Source organism: Mus pahari, chromosome 8, assembly GCF_900095145.1.
Source record: "Mus pahari chromosome 8, PAHARI_EIJ_v1.1, whole genome shotgun sequence".
NCBI classification, from domain to species: Eukaryota; Metazoa; Chordata; class Mammalia; order Rodentia; family Muridae; genus Mus; species Mus pahari.
In genome coordinates this window covers 68,037,471-68,057,981 of record NC_034597.1, presented here as the reverse complement: position 1 = coordinate 68,057,981, position 20,511 = coordinate 68,037,471, and the positions used below count along the sequence as shown (strand labels likewise).

Here is a 20,511-nt window from a genome sequence, read left to right as displayed (position 1 = left end):
AGAGGGAGGACAGTGAGAAGAGGGAGGACAGTGAGAAGAGGGAGGACAGTGAGAAGAGGGAGGACTATCGGGTACTTATGTTATACTGGCATTGTTCATGAGAACAAAAGCTCCATGTACCTGACCTGCACTGGGCCTTTAACTCTGATGATTCTAAGACTTGCTGGGCTCATTCACACGGAGCCATCCAGGCCCGGCTTGTCTCAGCTCCTCTTTGTATGTTGCTGCCCTGCCTGCACTGCCCACCTCATTGAAGAAGTGGGGAGGACAGAGTCAGGAAAGGGAGGAGGGGAGGGGAGGACAACTGGGTGCGGTCTTGAAGACTTGGCTTGATTTCAGCAGGAGGCAAACCAAGTGGCTGGGCACATTTACACTTCTACCAAAAGCTACCTTTGCCTGCTCCCTGGGAGGAGGCCGACCATCCGCAATGGACGCTTTGGTAAGTGGGCTGTGGTTTTCAGTGTATTAGTGGAGTCATCTCCATTTTTGTCACTAGCTTAGCTTTGCTCCAACAGATGCCCTTCCCTCTTAAGACTGACCAATGAGGGAGTGTGAACGGTCTGCCAAGAACTGTATTGTGGTTAAAGCAGGAGCAGGGAACTCTAGCCAAAGAAACGCTGTTAATCATTTTACACAGCAAAAAATAATAATAATAATAATAATAATAAAGTAAAAATAGAATGAAATGGTCTTACAGCCAGAAAAGCAAACACATTAAAATATTCTGGCTATTGAAAAATAAAACCTGAGGTATCACACACACACACACACACAAATATATATATATATATATATATATATATATACATATTTTCAACTTATTATTTCTAGACATAAAGTCAGTCTGCTCCACCTCACTGGACAGTGCCCGTGCCTGCAGGGAGACAGCCTGCAAGGTTGGCATGGGGAATCTAGCCTGACCACCCTGAGGAATATGGCCTCGCACTGTCCTCCTACCACAGGCAGGGGGTTCACTGAGGGATGCTCTTCTGTGGGATTTCCGAGAATCTGGCTACTTCCTTTCCATATTTGAAGCAAAGGGAAAAACATCTCTGCTTAGAGGGGCTGGGTAAGAGATGGAGCCGGTAGAGGATCTCCTTTTCATGTCTGTGTTTGACAGTTCCCGTCAGCGCACTCCACTTTGGGGAAACTGCTCCCATGTGGGTGACAGGCAGCCACACATCTGTGCCCAAAGTGAGCGATGGGAAAAGGGGTTTCCTCTAGGCCATGGGGGTCTCTGTCCCTCCTCCTGTGCTCCAAGCCATCATTAGCAAGGTAGAGTCCAGAGAGCAGATGGGAATTCTTGCCCAGCAGGCGATGCCCCTGAATACTCAAGGCTGGAAGGCAGCCTGCTTGTTGGCAGGATCTCCAGGGCCCAGTGGAATAAAAACGGTCAGCTGCTTTCTCTTCCCTTTAATCAGTCCCATGCTCTCTGCCCAAACCACACGCCACATCCTCTGGCCCAGCTCATTTGAAGAAACACGAAAGGACTTTGAACCGCCGGGGCCTTGGCATTTGAACTCCAGTCCTTTCATCTCTTCCCCCCGGTACGTGGCAGACAACATGTGCTGCATTTGCTCATTAATTCTGCTGACCAAGTAACATGCCTGGGGAAAGTCCTTAAAGTGTAGGTTATACTTCATGCTCTCATTGGATGCCAGTGAGTGGACCAAGAGAGGTTTGGGACTTGCTCTCCCGCAGACTCCTGGGGAGAACTGCTAGTCCCCTAGGAGGACACAGGTCCTTGCCACCTTCATGGACACAGGACATCCGTCCCATGGATGTATGGTTGCTGCTGTGGCTTGCCTCATCTCTTCAGCAAGCCTACTGTTTACTCATCCTTATTCTAGCTTATCCCAAACAAACTGGGATGGTATATGCATTTCTCTCTAGGAAAACTGACAGGTCATCTAAAAAGAAATTTTACATACACAGAAAAAAAAAGAGGCCCAGGTTCAATTCAAATTACAGATTGACTCAGTTCTTGTATACCCAATATAAGGATATTAAGAACCCTACTTTCACCTTCAAAAAGGATACAACTATTTTAAAGAGAAACATTTTATATGAAGATCACATGGAACCTCAGGAAAAAAAAATCACACAAATATCCCTTCTTTTCATATAGGAAGCCTTACAGAAGTGCCCATGAGGACAGAATTCTCTTCAGTGAGGGCAGAAACCTGACCTCCATCTAGAGAGAGGCATAAACGCTGGGCTTGTGTTCTGACAATGGATATGGCTTCTGGGAGCCCTCGAGGTCCAATGTCTGCTTCTATGCTAAGCTTCTAAATTTCAAGGATGGAATTTAGAGGGAATGTCAGGAATTTTAGGGCAAGGGCTATCCCATGTCAGAAAGTGTCAAGTGGGCCATCCTCAAAGGGCTCTGATAACAGACTGCCGGGTCTCATTTCCCTGTCCTACAAGTTTCTGTCTCAGTGGGTCCTGATACTGTCAGGAGAGAGACTGATGTCTGTCACCACTGCTTTGGGGGACATTTAACATTCCACAGATGACCACTGATTGCCCATTTGCTATCCTGACATACATCTGATTTTGTCTGAGGTTCAGGTCCCGTGTGCGCCAGGCTCATAGAATACTACTAAAAATCACTTACTATTACCCGGAACTGCTGACATTCCTTCCCCTGCTCTGTCCCTAGGCAAAACCTCATCACGTTGGGCTGGGAAGTGGTTACACATTGTGTTTAGTCATGAAGCAGTGGTGGTGACAATAGGTCTTCCTGAGTCTATTAGACAACATCCCTTCCCAGGTACAACATATCTTTTCCTTGGTGCCTCCAGTCTGACTGAGACAATAAACACTAAGAGAGAACTTCCATGTGAATCTAGGAGACAAAGCATACAAGGCAGGTTTCCTTATTTTAAGAAGTAGATGTCCCTCACTTGGTACCGAGTATGGTCCCCATCTTGATGAGAGGTTAGGTGAACTTTACTGGGGTAAAATGTTTAATTTTCCAGCATACTGGCTGGGAGGTTAGAAAGCTTCTTTGTGGATTAAACAACTCCTAAGGAAGAGGGACATGGACTGAAACCAAATTCCATCTGTAATTCAGCATCAGCTGTGGCTGTCACACTCTGGAAAAGGGGTTTTATGGGAACAGGCAAATATCCCTGCATAATGGCCTCGGATCTGCATATGGAGAAACAACTGGAGCAATTTAAATCACTGTGTTCCCAAGGAGGAGTTTAATGTTCTATTAATAAAATGTAGTCACTCAAAAGATGAAAAAGTTTAGTGTAACTCAAATAAAAGTGAAATATGTGGCCATTTCCCCGCACTTATTCCCCGTTTAAGATTCGGAGCTTGTGACGATACCTCTTGGGGACTGGGCAGTTCCTAGCATTACCTGATTCATCGACTCGCATTTTTTTAGTCGGGCTGTCACAGTTCTCGTCATCAGACATTTCCATCTCCTCCTCACGGCGGATGCCCATGAGCTGCTCGCTTTGAGCATTCCGGAGCTCCTGAAAGCACAGGACATAGGGACATCAGAAACACGCCTGGTCCTCACCGTGCCGTCTCCCCACGGTCTCTGGTTGATTGTGACTCACACGTCAACGTTTAGAGTCCAGAGCTTCCACCCAAGACCACCTCCCAAGATCTAATGTCGTGAGGGGGATGGGTCTTGGGAGAAATCCTGGCTCACCAAGGACTGTAAATGTTCTTCGGTAAGTTAGTTAATCTCACTGTAGTCTCAGTTTCCTGATTTATAAAAAGGGGATAATAATGTCTGCCTCTGGCAGGGCTGCAGAGAGGTTATGGAGAAATAGCTGTTACACTGTGGGCACATAGAAGTGACATCAACTGCTAGTAACTCTGTGAGTGGTGATGTTTTAATTTCAGCATTGGTCCTATTGTAACTTAAGGATACTACTATAAACCTATTTGCTCAAATTGCTTACTGGAACATTGTGCTACTAATGTTTTGGGGGATGAGATGAATTAGCATATGTAAAAGACTTGAGGGTATATATGTGTATATGTGTGGCATGAATGTGTGTGCCTGTGTGTGTGTGTGTGTGTGTGTGTGTGTGTCCAGAGACTGAGATTGTGTCTTCCTCTATTCTCCACCTTAAATTTGTGAACCAGGGTCTCTCATTGAACTTGGAGCTCACTGGATACTACATGGCCATGAAGTCCTAGAAACCTGTGTTCACTTCTCCAGGTCAGGATCACAAGTGCATACCAATTTTTTTAAATTTTTCATTTATTACTTATACTAGGGATCTGAACTTATAACCTCATGTGCGCTTACAGACTGAGCCATTTCTCAGTTCCTGCATGTAAAAGGTTCTTGCTCTCATGCTAGATACTATGTTGAGCTGCTATGCATGTGCCTGTATATGGTTTATCCAAACCCTCAGGCCATTCATATATCTGTGAATAAACTTCAAAAGATGTTCAATCAATAACTAGAGAGAGGCCTTCTCTTTCGTAGCCATGTTCACAGGGCTGTAGTACTGTGGGAGGGATGGTTTACACGGGATGTTTATGACCACAGATCTGAGGGCCTGCCATGTCCAGTGACTAGGGCAGTGGCTATAATCAAGGCAGGAAATTTCATTGCGTTTCTGTCTGCTTATCCATAAAGGGGGATAATATTAAGACAAGAATGTTTGGCTGCAATAGTCCATCAGAAAATCCATTGGAAAGGAACGGAATCCTACCTAAAATCCTTACTAATGTTCCTGGAAGCAGAACATTACAACTGTTTACATTTACAATCGGCTCTATCATTGTTTTATGCCCTGCTATGTATTATTGAATTGCGAAGCCTTAGACATTCTGTTCTCCAGCATGTGCCGTTCTCAAAAAGACCTGGAACAGAGAAAGGCCTCAATGCTTCCCTTTTCTTTTTCTTCTTTTTTTTTTTTNTTAAGGCCTCTAATTAAAAACCCAATGCTGATGATAAAAGTCATACGATTCCACCAGTTCATTAGGGCATGGTTACCGCCCATTCAGCAGATGTGCACTTGTGGCCCTGGCTTGGGGCATCTCTCCTTAGCTCAGACTTAAACCACAGCAGGATGGGAAGGACAGCCTCATTATTACCAGGATCCCAACAGACATCTCTGCACCCAGTTAGATTGGCCTTGTGGAGTACAGGGAAACAGGAAGGCAGACAGCCATAGGACATGCCACCTAGATGTGTCTTCTGTCTCAAATAAGGCTACCAGGTTTTGGAGGTAGATATCATGTGTGGTTAGCGGGGAATTTTCTGGGTGTCGTACAGCTAATTTTTCTGTTGATAAAGAGCCCAATTCCCAAAGAGGTGGCTGGGAAACACCCAAACAAGGAAAAGCCAGGTAGAAAGAATAAGCAAGGGCTGAAACGGAGGTGGCTTGGTACTGCAATTAACGACAAACTGTCATATGACAGTTGTTTTGTGGGGAAGGTGGCAGAAAGGGGAAGTATTGGAAGGAGGGGAATCTGGGGTGTTTCCACAGGGTGCCTGAGGTTCATCAGTAAATCACTAGCACACTCTAATAAACCTGTAGAGGTGTTGCAGGTAATTAACAGATGCTGTACATGGGAATGTACAAAAATCAAGCCAATTAGCACGCTTAGATGCAACTGAGAAACCATCCACAATGTGAAATTACAACTGGTATTTAATCAATTAAGCAACATGTAGGAGAAAAAAAATAAAAGGCAATTTAGAATTCTGTTTTCTAATGTTTTCCAAAAGATAAGGTGGGATGGCAGGAGGGACCTCTGTGAGCGACACTCCATCCCTCTGGACTCTCCATCCTATCCTCCAAGGGCCAAGAAAGCAAGGAGGATTCCTCAGACCCAGGCATGTCCAGGAGCCTGCCATGTCCTGCTCTAGACAGCACCCGACTCCGGAGAGGTCAAGCTGGGAAATGGGGTGGGACCAGGCGGGAGGCAAGGCCGAGCCCAGTATCTGATGTCTGCTGACAGCCACGGACGGGCACCCGTGGACAGTGGCCTTTCTGGGCTCAAGTGTTTTCAGCATCCCGTGGCTTGCTGGGTGTCTGTTAAAATTTCCCTTAGTTGCATTTTATTTTATATGAATTTTTAAAAAGATTCCGAAGGTTCGCCATTCTAAACTCTGAATCATCGTCGTTGACTTATAGTTTGTGAACTTCAATTTGAGTTTCCATAGAGAAGCAGAGGCCTCTCCTCTTGACAATCAACTTTGGCTTGGGTCTTATTTCAGGGTCAGGGAAAACATCAGCTTTGTTTGGGGGAGCCCTTGAGAAATTGAAGAGAAATCCTACCTCCTCCTTACAGACCTCAAAAGTGGAAGAAGAGCTGTATATGTCACCAGACACCTTCCTTGGCATTAGCGAGCACAATTTTAAAAAATGCTCTTAGCAACAACGGCATTAGTGTTTTCAGGACCCCATCACTCAGCATTGGCCATCATGACAGTGGCAATAAAGAATCTATTTAGTATTCATGTGGATATTACATGTAGTACCATCGGCATTCAATAGCAATTTAGCGTTAGTTAATGGTCACTTAAAATGCTACCCAGATGACTGATGTCATAGGACTTTGTAGTTCCTCAAAACTCTTCATAAAACACTAAATTTATAAGTGTGAGCCGAAACCATTACGTAAATAAACCTTACCTTCTATAACTTTGTGAGTTTTGAAAGAGGGGGGTGTCTTTTAGAGACCTTTAATATTAACATGCTAGAATTGGAGAAGCGTCCATGTGAGCAACATTCTTATCTTTAAAAAAATAAAGAAGAGAAGAAGCAAAGAAAGACAGGATACTTACTTTTACATTACAGGTTCAAAGCGAACACTACAGGTGGAGTCAAAAAAATATCAGCTGGATGACCAATGGCTAATGACACGGTGTGGTCTGTCGAGGTGGCAAGCAAAGTCAAGTTGTGGCCTCTGACCTTGGTGGTAGATACTCACACATGCATTGAGGCTGTGAAATCAGCTAGCATGGACATTTGTCCCCACCATGAGATTTGCTCTGGGGAGACATGTGACAGAACCTCTTGGCTAGCCCAGTGGAGTAGGCATGGCTAGTGACAAGAAGAAATGGAAAGGACAGCAGACTTGTCATTTCAAGCCCAAAGAGACAACTGTCATCACCACATGAATCATGGAAGAAAAACTCAGTAGTCAGCGGTTAGTTTTCTAAATTGGCAATTTTTTTTTTTCCAGTCTCATTGTAGATAGAGCATCTTGGTTTGTTTTTGAGTGAGCTCTTTACTGTGAATGAGAAAGATTCTTTCCTCCTTTGGAGAGGAAGGAAAAGGATGTTCTGAGTGTGGAGCCAGCTGCTTCTCTGGACAAGAAATGAAGTGGCGCTGGATGTGGAGGGGACAATGATACAGGACGATGGTGGAAGGACCGGCCACTGTGAACAACACCATTAACGGCTACAGCCACACTATTCTCTGCCAATCCAGCTTGTGTGACGGTGGTTAGAAGGAACAGTAAAATCACCAACCTCAGAGTGCTTTCGCCAAATGTCTATGTTCTTGCGCTGGGCTTTCGAGAAATGGTCCCAAGCTTTTTGTCTGGTAGAAGCGTTGAAAACGGCCACAATCTGCTCAACTTTGGTGAACAAGGAAGTCAAACAAGACAAGTAATTTATGTTGTGATCACTCTAGGGAAGCAAAGCAAAGACACTAGGAGTCTATGGATGATGTCACAATAGACACAACATCATCAATATCCATCCAGTTTGTGCCTTTTTAAAAAAAAAATTTGTACTTACATTTTAGCAAAGTTGGGTATGTCTCCCTTGAAGACTGTCTCCATAACTTTAGGTTAAAACAGATTCTATAGATGACTGGGGAAAGGATCATGGCTTTCTCCCTCCAAGCACCCTTTAGGCTTTTGTTTGTACATTTAATATGGTAGATTATAGACCTAGATCTATAGCTCTGTAGACCCTGACAATGGCATACAAATAAAGGTATATAAAGCTCTACCTGGCTAGGAGCTTCAAAATAAAATCAGGGTAGAGTGGCTGAATCCCAAGAACCGAATCCGTATTGATTTTCTTTTGTTGCCATTGTCAGGGCTTAAGAACAGCCAGTGCCAGGTATTACTATGTCAAAGGTCTAACCTGCCGCCATGAAGAGTTGTGTTGTAGCTTCCTTAGGCTCAGGAGGCATTTTACTCCCTACCTGTTCTTTTCTTCTTTAAGGACTGAAATAAGTCTTGATGCCCCTTGGCTGGTAACAAGAGCCACCCATTCCTTGTGAAGACAGACCAAAGTTTGCCAGAGCAACAGCTCTAGCCTGTGGGTCTGCCTTTTGTACCACATGAGTTTTTTTTTTATTCTTAATTGAGTTCATCCCCTACTTTCTGCTGTTCCATAGTCACTTCCATGAGCTCCTGGCTCTCACACCACTTGAGAATTTAATCCTGTTGCCCTGACCTCATTGATCAATTCTGTGAACTCCAGGCACACTGCAGTTTGGATGGTAAATGATGAGGGACTGTGAAAAATCACAGTAGAGAGGAAGGGATGGGGTCTTATTGGTGGTTAGGTGTGGGGACAACCAACTATAGACTTAGTCTTGTTGAATAGTTCTTAATCTGGTAAGCACAGGATTAGCCAGTCACACGACCAAACCTGAACTTCAAAATTCTGAGTTCAATTCTTATGGCTGCTAACACTGTACCCCACAATTCTTTCCTAAGTGATTCTTGGGTCTCTGTTATAAAAGAGAACTTCAATTCTCTTTCAGATCTTCTAATGTTAAGAAAAAAAAAAAAGCCATGCTAGCACGGCCCCCAAAGAAGAGTGACATGCAATTATTAGCATATAAATATTAGCACACAAAATGAACAGGTACATGATGTGCTAGAGCAGTGGTTCTCCACCTGGGGGGGGGGCGTCACAACCCCTTTAGGGGCCAAACAACCCTCTCACAGAGATCACCTACGACCATCTGGAAAACACTGATATTTACGTAATGATTCGGAACGTCAGTCAACATTACAGTTATGAAGTAGCAATGAAAATAGAGTTATGGCTGGAAGGAGGGGGGTCACCACAATGTGAGGAACCATATTAAAGGGTCACAGCATTAGGAAAGTTGAGAGCCTCAGTGCTAGAGGAAAGTAAAAAAATGTTTCATTCCCCACAACAGTGGGACCATACCCTATAAGGCTAACGAATACTTCTTGGCCTTGGTCTTCAGCTAGTTATGCATGGAACATCTCTGTTTGCTATTTCATACCGGAAAAGAGGCTCGGTTGTAAATGTCCTTACCTATAACCCCCCACCCCCATGTTCCTATGAATCTGTTTCACTTAATCTTAACAAGAGCCTTTTCCACGGGCCTGGCTTACTTTCTCCCTATGCTTCTGTGCCTCCGCTGGAAGAGTAAAGTTTCAGATTAGTCACCTTGAGCTGCTCAGAGGTGGGGCCACTACAGTTCTCCACTGCAGATTCTGCAGGCTAGAATCATGGGTTACTCTGATGGCCCCCTTGCAGGGTCATCCTGGAAGAGCCAGCAGTCAGCTCAGATAAAGCGGACTGGTAGGGCTGGTCACCGTGAAGCTCCGTGGTTTAAACAGCAAAACTCTCTGGCATCACTTAGAGGAGGAAACGCAGTGAGGGCCAGCGTGAGTATTTGTGTGGTAATAATCAAAGCTCTGCTGCCTACTAGAGAAGGCTCCTACTGAAGATGATACTCATAAATGGAGAAGTGAGCAGGGCGAGAGATCCCACTAACAAACATGGAAGAGTACAGAGGGAAAACAGAAACCACTATGGTACTGGTAAAGAACGAAAACATCTATTCTGGGATGTTTGCTGACTGAAGGTATGTGCCTCAGTTGAGGACTTGATTACTTTATTTGAGGTCATAAAGTAAATTCCTTCCTTTATTCATTCAACAAACACCTGGGAATCTGGTCAAACATCAGGCAGCCCATTACTAGAAATGTACACACTGGATATTATTCTTGTTTTTGATGAGATCTAAGTCTTGGAGATGATAAAGAAGTGAAAGCAGATAATTACTCTGTACAGGAGAGGCATGTTGGACCACTTTTCGGAAAACAGAGTACAAAGTGGCTAAGTCGGGATCATAGAGTAAGGGATCCTGCCAGGAAGAAGAAGGTGACATTCTGCCAGGCCTTAGTTGGTGACTCGCTGCTTGCTCATCAAAGGAGTCAGGGTGTCTCTTTGCAAGGCTGGAGCTGTGGGAGGGCCTCACATGGAAGTAACTGGAAGGGAGGGGGCTACGACCATGAGAGATGACATGCGGAAGGACCACCATGTGTTGATCCAGGCTGTGTAGTTAGGGGACACATGACAGTGTAAGCGTTGAAGACTTGAGGAAGACATGGATTAGAGCAGAAGCTCTGAATGGAAGGCGGAATGAGCAGCCATCTGACAGGAAGCAGCTGGGGGGGGGGACTTGCTAAGAGGATGTGGGAAGGCGGGAGAGAGGCCAGGATGACTCAAGCTTGGGAAGAGCATCAGGGATGCAGATGCAGAGCATCGGGGATGCAGAGAACAGGCACAGATGGAGGTCTGAGCAAAAACGTCAGGAAACTGGCTCTGAGACGCACTAAGCCTGAGGATGTGATGATGGCCGCCCAAATGGAGCTGATCTATAAATCAAGGTTCAGAAAAGCACCAGAACTCTAAAGATAGGCCTCGGGGTGTCATCTCAATCTCTTAAAGAGTTCTCCTTAGAATTCTCTATAGAGTTATAGCCTTTCTTATGACATTTTTATACTTCCTACCTAATTGCCTCCTCTCTTCCACCCCGCCGCCCCACAAACAAAACACTCAGAAAAGTAAAAATGGTGCAACACAATTTAGGTTTGAAACTTATTCTCACAGCATTTATACTGCACAGTTCCAGACATTTGTCTTGCAAGTCAAAGTGTTCGGGCTAGGGTGATTCTTAGGAGAAAGCCACTTCAAAGACAATGTCCCAGTGAATGTGGTATAAAGAGCGCCTAGCTTTAAAAACAACAATCAGGATGGTGTAGTCATGATGTCACTGATGGACCATATGCTGTCCACTGTCTCTGTGGAAGACTCAAGAAGCCTGTGGAGAACGTTGTGCTCATTGCTTCTCTGGCATCGTCCCCCATTGCTCATTCTATGTGCAGTGCAGCCATACATAATTACTATCCAAGGGGGACCCACAACTTCCCTTCTCAGAGAAAGGGATACAAAGAGCGTAGGATGGCTGGCCCTTATTCAAACAGCAGCTTGCAAGACAGTTGTGCTGGCCAGCACATTCAGATGAACAAACTATACGTTGCCTATGCCACCTTAGCAGTCTGTAAGGTGAGAAGGGCGACAGAATTCTGTATCAGAGAAGGAGCTTAAGTCCTGTAACAAAAAAGAGTGCTACTCTTATTTTAAATTATTATTTTAAAAAGCAAAGCAATTGCCCTGATAATTTGGAGTTATCGGCTAGTCGGCTTGCGGTCGGGAAATGTAGACCTTCCAGGCCCACTGTGCCACACTTGCTTGTGCTCTCCTTTGTGGTCTACGGGTTTTCTGAGGATCGTGAGAAAGTCAAAGCGATCGACTCTTTAGAAGGTTGCAGAGATGCCAGTCTTTAACAGATGCAACCCTAGAAGGTCTACTATGCCCTGCAGGCTTAAACCAACAAGATAAAGGGACATGTAGACTTCGTGACTCTGCCAATTACCCTCGGTGGCTCTAAATCCCTGCTGGTGATTATCCCTTAGGCTAGGCATGTCACATGTGCAGACACGTTCAGATGCATACCATGTACACAGACATGTGGGTACTTTCATGTTAAAAAACGCTACTTGGGCCTGGAGAGTTGGCACCAAGTCTACACTGGTTCTTCTTCCAGAGGACAGGGTTCTATCCTCAGAATCCACATGGTGGCTCACAACTGTCTGTAACACCAGTCCCAGAGGATGTGACACCCTCTTCTGGCTTCCATAGGTACCAGGTATGTGGGTGGTACACAAACATATGTATGTATGCATACATCTGTATGTATAAACCAAAACATTTCTTAAAAACTAACTAGTTTATAAGCCTTCTTTTGTGCTTTCCCTTGTCCTTAGATGTCTGGACATCTGGGTGTAGAGCAGATCTCTTTCTTGATAGGATAACTCAATTTAACTACTTTAAAAATTCTGATAGCAGCTTTACTCAGAAGATCCAAAGAGGCTATGAATGGATACAACCTAATGTATTAATCGAAAACTAGACACACCGGAGTGTAGAATAGAAATTCATGGAAAATCATGAAGTATTAATATCTATTATATAGTACAGATGTTCCTTGAGAAAACAATGCTTAGTCATCAAGACCACAGATGACAATTCCTCCCATATACATGCCCAGAAGAAGGAACCAACCACACAGAAGGTGGTGTATGTTTCTGGCTTGGTGATGATAGCTATGAGTACAATATATTAATTGTTTAAAGAGGTCATTCTATACCTGGCTGTGATGGAGACTGAAAGACTAAGGAATGCACTGAAAACCATTGACTTGTACACACTAAAGAAGCCTAGCAGAGGCTATGTGCACATCTCAGTAAGCAGCTTCCAAAAAAAGAACTGCATCAGAAATTTGACCCAAAGTCTTAAAACATTTAGTTTCAATGCTATTGAACTGTAAAGAACTTCAGTTGAGATCCCCACATTGGGCCACTGGCCACCAAGCTAGCAGTACATGGCTCTACGTCTATTCCACTCTCATGGTAGGACCATTTGGTTGCAAATCAGTCTGTGATCTTCGGTGGATCAATTTTAGGTGATACCACCAGGCAAAGTATAATTTCCCTGAGTTGAAGTGTCTTTAACATTGGTGGCTGCTCTGTGCCATCATCTCTCCTGCTGTGATGTAATGGTTGTTCTTACAGGACACTGCTGGACACAACACATTGCAAGTGGTGAAAAAGGTTTGAAAATTGGGTTTGTGGTGCCTAAACATGGCTGAGCCCAGTAGAATTCTTCTGGCATCAGGTGAGACGTCCATAGTCCACGTCCTTTTTATCTCTTCCCAGATCACTGTCCTTCTAGAGCATCCGGTGGCCCTACTTGTGGCTTGCTGTTCCCCATGTAGGTCTCAGGATCTCTGAACCTATCTTCATGTCTGTTTCACTCGGTGCCTCTTAGGATTCCTCTGGTTCCACTTTGTGTTCCTTGGGGTCTGGCTTGGTACAGGAACCCATATATCCAGTGTCTGGACTGTCTACCATCCTTCCTTGCAAGGGATCGCCCAGCGCCAGGGCAGAGGCACTGGACAGTGGTAGCCCCCGGGCCTCCTCAGCAGCAACAGAGCATGGTGGCCAAGAGAATCCTAATAATTTCTTATGAACTGTTGTGAGAAGCATTTGTCTTTAAGTCTTCCACAGGAAGAGGAGCATAGAACAGGGCAACCATAGATGCAGGTAACAGTTAAACCAGCTCTCTGGAGGAAAAATGGAACAACCAGTACAGATCTCAGATTGTGGGACTGTATAAGATCTTTGAATTTTTAGCATGGGGCAAAGAAGCATCAGAAGCGATGAGATAACAAAGAGAAAGACCTAGAAAGAACACAGTCCCTCTCCTTCGCTGCTCTCCCCTACAGTCCCCTATAGTCCCTTCTCCCCTAAAGTCCTCTATAGTCCCTTCTCCTTCGCTGCTCTCCCCTACAGCTCCAGGACTTCCCATATCCCCTGTTCCAGCTGCACGAGTGTGAAAAGAGCCTTAAATCCATTTAGTGTCCCAAATATCTGGAGCAACTGATTACATTCTCCCTGGAAGCAGGCTTTCCTACATAAAGCACCTCAAACAAATCTTGAATGCCTAATTTTTGTTTTTAATGCTATCAGGCTCATGATAGAGCTTTAACCCTGTAGGGTTCAGAAGAATCCTACCTCTTTTCTTTTGCTTTTGAGGGATAACATATTTCCAAGTCCTCTGTGAATAGCTCAGAAGGGATTTTCAAAGGCATCTATCAAATGAAATAGTTGATCCTCCCCTCCCCTAGCCTGTTACTGAGTCTTAAAATACTAAAAGCTGGGCATGGAGAATCTTTCACGGGAAGGGGGGGACGGGAGATGAGAACTAAGACTTTGGATGGAATTGTGGAGCTGCTATGTATTGAGCATAGGTGAGACTTGCGGGGGGGGGGAGAGAGAGAGAGAGAGAGAGAGAGAGAGAGAGAGAGAATATGAATATGAATCTTGGTGGTTAGACAGATGTCCAAGGGCAGCAGTAAGCACCACACCAGTGGAGATGGAGGCGGCCACATCAGATGATGAAAGTCCTGACTCCTGCATGGTCCCATGACCGAGATGAGCTGCCTGGAGGGGAGTCAAGGGAGAGAACACAGTGATAGCGATGCTTCAAGGGGGCCTGCACGAAACTTACAAGGTGAGGAGGAACAGGGCAGTTAGGAGCATTGTCTGGAGATGAATGATTCAAAAGAACATCATGTGACACTGAATTCATTATGGACCTGCTAAACTTGAGTCCCAAAACGCCAGCCTCAAACTTGCTTTCTCAACTGCTTGGTTAGATGAGGCAAACCCAACTGTTCCTATTAGGGAATGGGGTACTGAAAAAAAAATATTTTTAAGAGGATTTTTCTTTTTGTGGCAAATTCCAAGTAAGCAGGAAATGGTCAAACTGCTCAAATAAATACAAGGACATTAGGCAGACAATGACATAAATATCTAGTCGATAGGCATCCTAGTCCATTAGGGTGAACTGCAGATCTGCTTGTGCAGCGGGCAGGTGAAGTTCTGAGTGCAAGTGCGCTGGGCACACAAGTGAGGCCGTGTTGAAGAGCCCCTGCTGCAGCACCATGGGAGCAGCAAAGCCTGCCTTAGGTGAGGCTTGGAGGGGTGATGAAGATGTTCTTTGGTATGAATGCCAATGTTGCATCAGCGTACGCCCAGCAGAGCTTTCTCCTCCCTTTCGGTTGCTCCCCTAAAGAGCTGACCCCTGAGATTAGCTAAACCTGTCTCTTTGGTCAGCTGTGTATAAGCAAGGAGATGTCTCCTTGTTTATCAGTATGCAATGACTCTGCCTTCTGTCCAGTGGTGTACGGCACGACTTCCCTGTTCCGCTGCGCAAGTCCCCTGAGCTTCGCAGGTGCTGTACCTTCTCCATCAGAGAGCCTGGCCCATGGGATTCCAGCTTCTGTCTGCCTCTGTGCTCGTCCCTTCTTCATTCCCTTCAATCCAGTTAGGTCAATCCCTGGGGCTGTGTGAGGGTGCAGCATCCTTGTGAATGCATGTGTCCAGATGTTTCTGGCCCAAACTTGCCGAAAGAAAAATGCATGCGATTATAATTGCAATGGTTCCTTCCAATGCCCAGCATTTCCAAGGCTTTATAAATCTGACAGGTGTCCTGACTAGTCTCCACTATTGACTCAACAAAAGTAATATACACACACAACACAAAGGACACAAAACAAGAAGTGCAGGACACCCTCTGAGCCCAAGCCCCTTTGCCAGCTTCTCTCATTAACAACAAAGGATGTTAACAGATCCTGGCACAGTCCGGCAGGTGTGCACACAGTACACACGTGTGACTCTATGCCTTTTGTGCTCACACTGTTGCTGCACCTTGCTTTCAATTAAGCCTTGTCTTGGAAACTGCTCATATGTCTACCCTTAATAAGGCTGCAACAAGCATGCTCAGACATGGCTACTGACCTTCTTCTATAAGCATCTTTATTAAAAGTTCCTGGCAGTGGCTAAGAAAAAAGGAATTATCTACATTTTTAATATTGAGACAGTGTTGAATTGTTCTCCAATGTATGCTCTCTAAATGTTTGGTTTGGTTGCTTGGTTTGGGTTTTTCTCAGATTATCTTCTTCCACCTGGCCATAGTTATGGGAAGTAACAGGAAAAAATTCACAAGAGGTCATATGACATTAAGTTAGCTTTTCCTGGCAGATGGAAGAAAGAAGGAAAGAATCACATATCAACCAAGTCTCCATTCCAGCAATACCAAAAATTGGTTTCCTTTATAAGCCAAAACAAGTCCAGAGTTGGAAAACTGGCTCTTTCCTCAGTAGCCAGGGTACTCTATGGAGAATAGTCTATCACAGGGAACCTAGATTCTGAGAGTCTGTCTGTCCTTGTAACCCTCAAATAGTTTCCTTCTGGGCATTCACTGGGGTCCAAATGATTCTGAGAGAATTGTTTAGCAACAACAGGCTAGCTCTGGCTACTTAACACTATGCTAGGTGATCATAAAGCTATAGTTTGCAATGTCTGTTTCTTGGGCAAGCACAATTTGGGCACTCAAAGAAACATGCAAAAGTTCAGACCAGTGATGGAATTAGTAACTGGGGTGTGGGGGTACCAGACTGATTGACTCCATCTAAGTAGCTCTGACGGATGGTAAAATGTAACCTTTGTGTCCGAACAGAATCTCATCTATCCATACTTACCTACATAGACCAGAGTCTTTGAGCACCGAGTTATTTAATGCGGCAACAATGCACTCGATGCTCTGGGGAGGAAAGACAAAGACCTGGCCAGCTCTTCACTGGCTTCAGACAAAGGAGGAGACAGTCAGGTGTAGTTAGGTGAGCTACTAAATGAGAGAGGTTGCAAGGATTTCCAAGGCAGGGTGCCAAGGGAGGCTGGAAAGGGCTCAGGTAACCATGAGTTGGCTGTGACTTGAAGGCAAGTAAAATTTTCCAGGACAAAGAGGCCAAACCTGTGAGATTGGGACCATGCAGGAAGCTATTTGTCTCTCTATAAAATGTTATTGAGGAAACTGAACCATGGGGTAGAAGAATCAAAGTGTCTGGATGAAGCGCCCCTACTTCTTTTGTCCCTACTAAACTGGCCTCTGCTTCTCTCAGTTTTAAGTCCTGAAGCCCCCACCCCCTCCAGCTTTCACTGAAATCCATTGTTTTTAATGTTGAAATATAACAGGTAGAACAAGAAGCCTCAGTGGGAAACTGAGCAGGGTTTGAGTTAAGTTTCCTCTGAAATAGGAACATTCCATCCTATAGGGAAGAAAGATCCTTAAGTAAAAAGGTAAACAACTTAAACTTACATCAGGAAGTCCCTGAAACTGAACAGAATCACTGGGCCCCTGCCTGTTCTAGTAAACAATAAAAGTTGAGTCCCTCTCAGAGAAGCCAAGCAACAAAGACGACTCTGAAACCACCTAGCTGCCTAGAAAAGATTAGACCAACTGAGGCCCTGGGAGAGGACATTTTCCAACCTTTTGAGCTGTCTGCAGGCTGTGCAGTGTACTACAGGTTCCCAGCTGTGTGAGCTGCCACCCATGTTGGAAAGGCCTTGGTGATGCAGCTGTCTTTGAGCCATTTCTGCTTCTGTAATTCCTCACTCATAATGCAAGAAAGCCCTGGTATAACTCATGGTTCACCAAGCTGACTTTGGTGGTACTGTGGTCTGTTGTGAGCTTCCTGTCTCGAGTGAGTAGACATCCCCCAGGAAAAGTTTTGTCACACAGCAGGGTTGAGGGATTGCTATTAGGCTGTGACACTGGGGGTGGCTATGGAAGACAAAGACAAGGCTAGGGAACCTGGGCTAGCCAACTTTTTGTACTCTGGATCACTGGCTGTGTCTGGACCCAGCCTTTGGCCTTCCCAACTATAGGCAAAGAACACTGCACTAGGTCAGTGTTTCTCAACCTTCCTAATGCTGTGACTCTTTAATATAGTTCCTCAGGTTACAATGATCCCCAATCATAACATTATTTTCATAACTGTAATTTTGTGACTGTTATGAGTCAAAATGTAAATATCTGATATGTAGGATATCTCATATGCTACTCCTGTGAAAGGGTGAGCCCCAAAGGGGTTGAGACCCACAGGTTGAGAACCACTACACCAGGCAATACTAAATCTGCTCTCTAGTGCTTGGTATCTCAGGGCCAGGGGTCAACAACTCAGCTGAATGGGCTCTGTGTGCTCTGTTTAGGTCTGGGAAGAAACCCACTGGCTTTCCAGCTCCTCCCACACTTCTCCTGGGATGACTTCTTCCTCTGGCAAAACAAGGCGAAGGTACACATCATCTCTGCCTCAGGAACACATCGTCTCGGCCTCAGAGTGATTTGTTCTCACTTAGAATGGCTTCCTTTTAAACTAAGTTTTGTGAACAATCTTTCGAGTGGATTCTGTCCACGAGCCCACCAACAGACATTCATTCCCTACCCCTCCTTCCTGCATTTCATAGAAGTCTTTTGTTTAGTCCCCAGGACTGGCAGCCATGCGAGGTACCCGAGGGTCTTACTAGATAAAGCTGTGTCTTTTCTGAGGTAATTCATTCATGATCATGGTGAACATGGAATCTTGAAATGGAGCCTTCCACAGTTCTTGTTTGTTCCAGAGGGTAAGGCTTAATTTTCCTCTCACATATTTTGGTGTGATTAAAATGTTCTTTGTAAACTTAGAATTGTATTTTTGGTAAAAATTGAAAGGAAGGATACTAAAAAGGTATTTCTGTCATGGCAAGCTTTTAGTGTCTTCTGTCAGTTTTCGTACTGTGAGAAAAAGAATATTCGGTGCTCACCCTCTATTTGGAGCCTTTATACACCATTATTTTCTTTGGATATTTATTGCCTGAGACCAAAGAATATGTTGTGTTGTCTTGCTCTTTCTAGTTTCTTCCTTTCCTTTCCTTTCCTTTCCTTTCCTTTCCTTTCCTTTCCTTTCCTTTCCTTTCCTTTCCTTTCCCCTTCCCTTTCTCTCTCAGAAATAATATTTAAAGCATTTAATGTTTTAGTAAATAATAACTATCAACATGATACTGAGGAGAATAAGAAAAGCTGTCAAGTTCAAGTTCCTAAAAAGCATCACAGAGATTTTTTTTTGTAACCCCCTTCCCTTGGATGAGCTATGGCAATGACTTCTACAGGCGTGGGAAAACATTTTAACACTTCATAAAATTCTTTTTCGACAGCAGGGGATACAGGAACCAAATTTCCCTTGGTGGAAATAAAAAACATTTAGCTGAGATGTTCCTGAGAAGTAAATGATTTCAGAGAAAGCCTTTTAGGCAGAAGAAATGTGGAGGACAGCAGTCTGCCTGTGAGGTGGGGGTGAGCGGAGGTCAGACACCCTCGTCTTTCATCTAGCACTTAGCATATGACCTGGTACTGAGCAGGGCTCTAGTAAATATTTGTGGGATGATTTTAATCATTCATTCCAACAGCAGAGGCTTTTACGATTTCAGCCCAGAAGACAGATGATGGCATGACAGGGGGGGAGTCAGAGCATCGCAGAGCCACCTCTGACAATGACTGTGACCAGCTTTGGCACCTGCAGGGCTCTCAGCACTGTTCTTGTGGTGGAGATGTGGCTCCAGATACTCACAGCTACTCACAGCGGCTCGAGAGGCAGCCACCACAGGGAGGCACTGGCACACATGCAGGGATGGCTAGCTGCTCCTCTGTCCTCTCATCACCTGAGGCCAATTGGACATCACGTGGGGCCTGCCTACCTGCTTGCCTTTAGGTAGCCCGAAACACTCAAGGATCTAAGTTGTCTGCACGGCAAGCAAGGGCTGTGGGGCTAATATAGTACCTTGGGGGATTATCTGGGCAAACCTCATCACAGAAAGGAGGACACAGAGATTCAAGGGCTTAGAAGACTTTCCTGAGGGGGTATGGCTAATTACTGCTTGAGCCGAGATTAGAGCCGGAATCTCTTCAAACCCAGTCAAAAGCATCTGCATCATTTGCTGTTTTGAACACTGAAGATGAGACTAGTGCCACTTCCTCTCATGTAAACGGACCAAGTCAGGCTGCATGATGGTTGGAACCATTACAGTCTCTATAATACAATCAGAGTAGTAAAAATAAGGTAATCCTATTACCTCATAACATACGTGTATTCTGTGTTCTAGTTTATACAGAATCCACATTAGTGCTGAGTCAGTTGAGATCACAGTACATACATGCACACACACAGGCACATGTTCACACACACACATACACACATGTAACCACTCACCCACCTCCAAACTAGACAAGCTTTAGAATATGCTCTGACTCTGAACCTACTGCTTTCCTATCCAATTTCCAAGTTTTGCTTCCCTCCATGCCGGCTAAGTGACAGATATTTCTAGTCAGGACTTGGGCGTGTTTTTACAAACACTGCCAAGTTCAGGAGTGCTGTGGTGAGCTATGTAAAATGAACAGTGCATGTGGCTTGTGTCTCTGGCATAAAATCGTTCTGAAGAACACAAATGCACATGGAACAACTAGGGGTTGTTCACGTAGAGAGTGTGAAGATGGGTGCGGACAGACTGGACAGGCTTTAGGGAGGAAGCCTGATTGGCAATGAGGTTTGAATCTGGTATTGGGAGGAGAAGCCTTTTAGGCCAGGAAATAGTGGATCAGTGGGTGGGTGGGTGAGGGGTTGGGTGGGTGGAAGTGGGAGGAGAGCATGCCAGAAGTATGCATTGCAGATAGCCATGTTTCTTCTGTTTGCTATGCTGCCACTGATCCTATGAATCCCTCCCTGTAAACTCAAGCTTTTGCAGTTTTAATGGTATCCTCCTGAGCATTTCCATTCTTATTAAAACAAACAA

At 44.8% G+C, this 20,511-nt stretch overlaps 1 protein-coding gene across 5 annotated transcripts in view; it reads right to left on the bottom strand.

The window, feature by feature from the left end:
• Positions 1–20,511, bottom strand: part of Enox1 (ecto-NOX disulfide-thiol exchanger 1) — a 549,637-nt gene that overhangs the window by 103,225 nt on the left and 425,901 nt on the right. For all 5 annotated transcript variants that reach the window (XM_021202858.2, XM_021202859.2, XM_029541528.1 and 2 more), the window contains 2 exons: positions 7,466–7,572; positions 3,371–3,488 (listed from right to left, as the gene is read on the bottom strand). In XM_021202858.2, the coding sequence (XP_021058517.1) occupies positions 3,371–3,488; positions 7,466–7,572 (225 nt within the window). The remainder of the gene's footprint in view (positions 1–3,370; positions 3,489–7,465; positions 7,573–20,511) is intronic.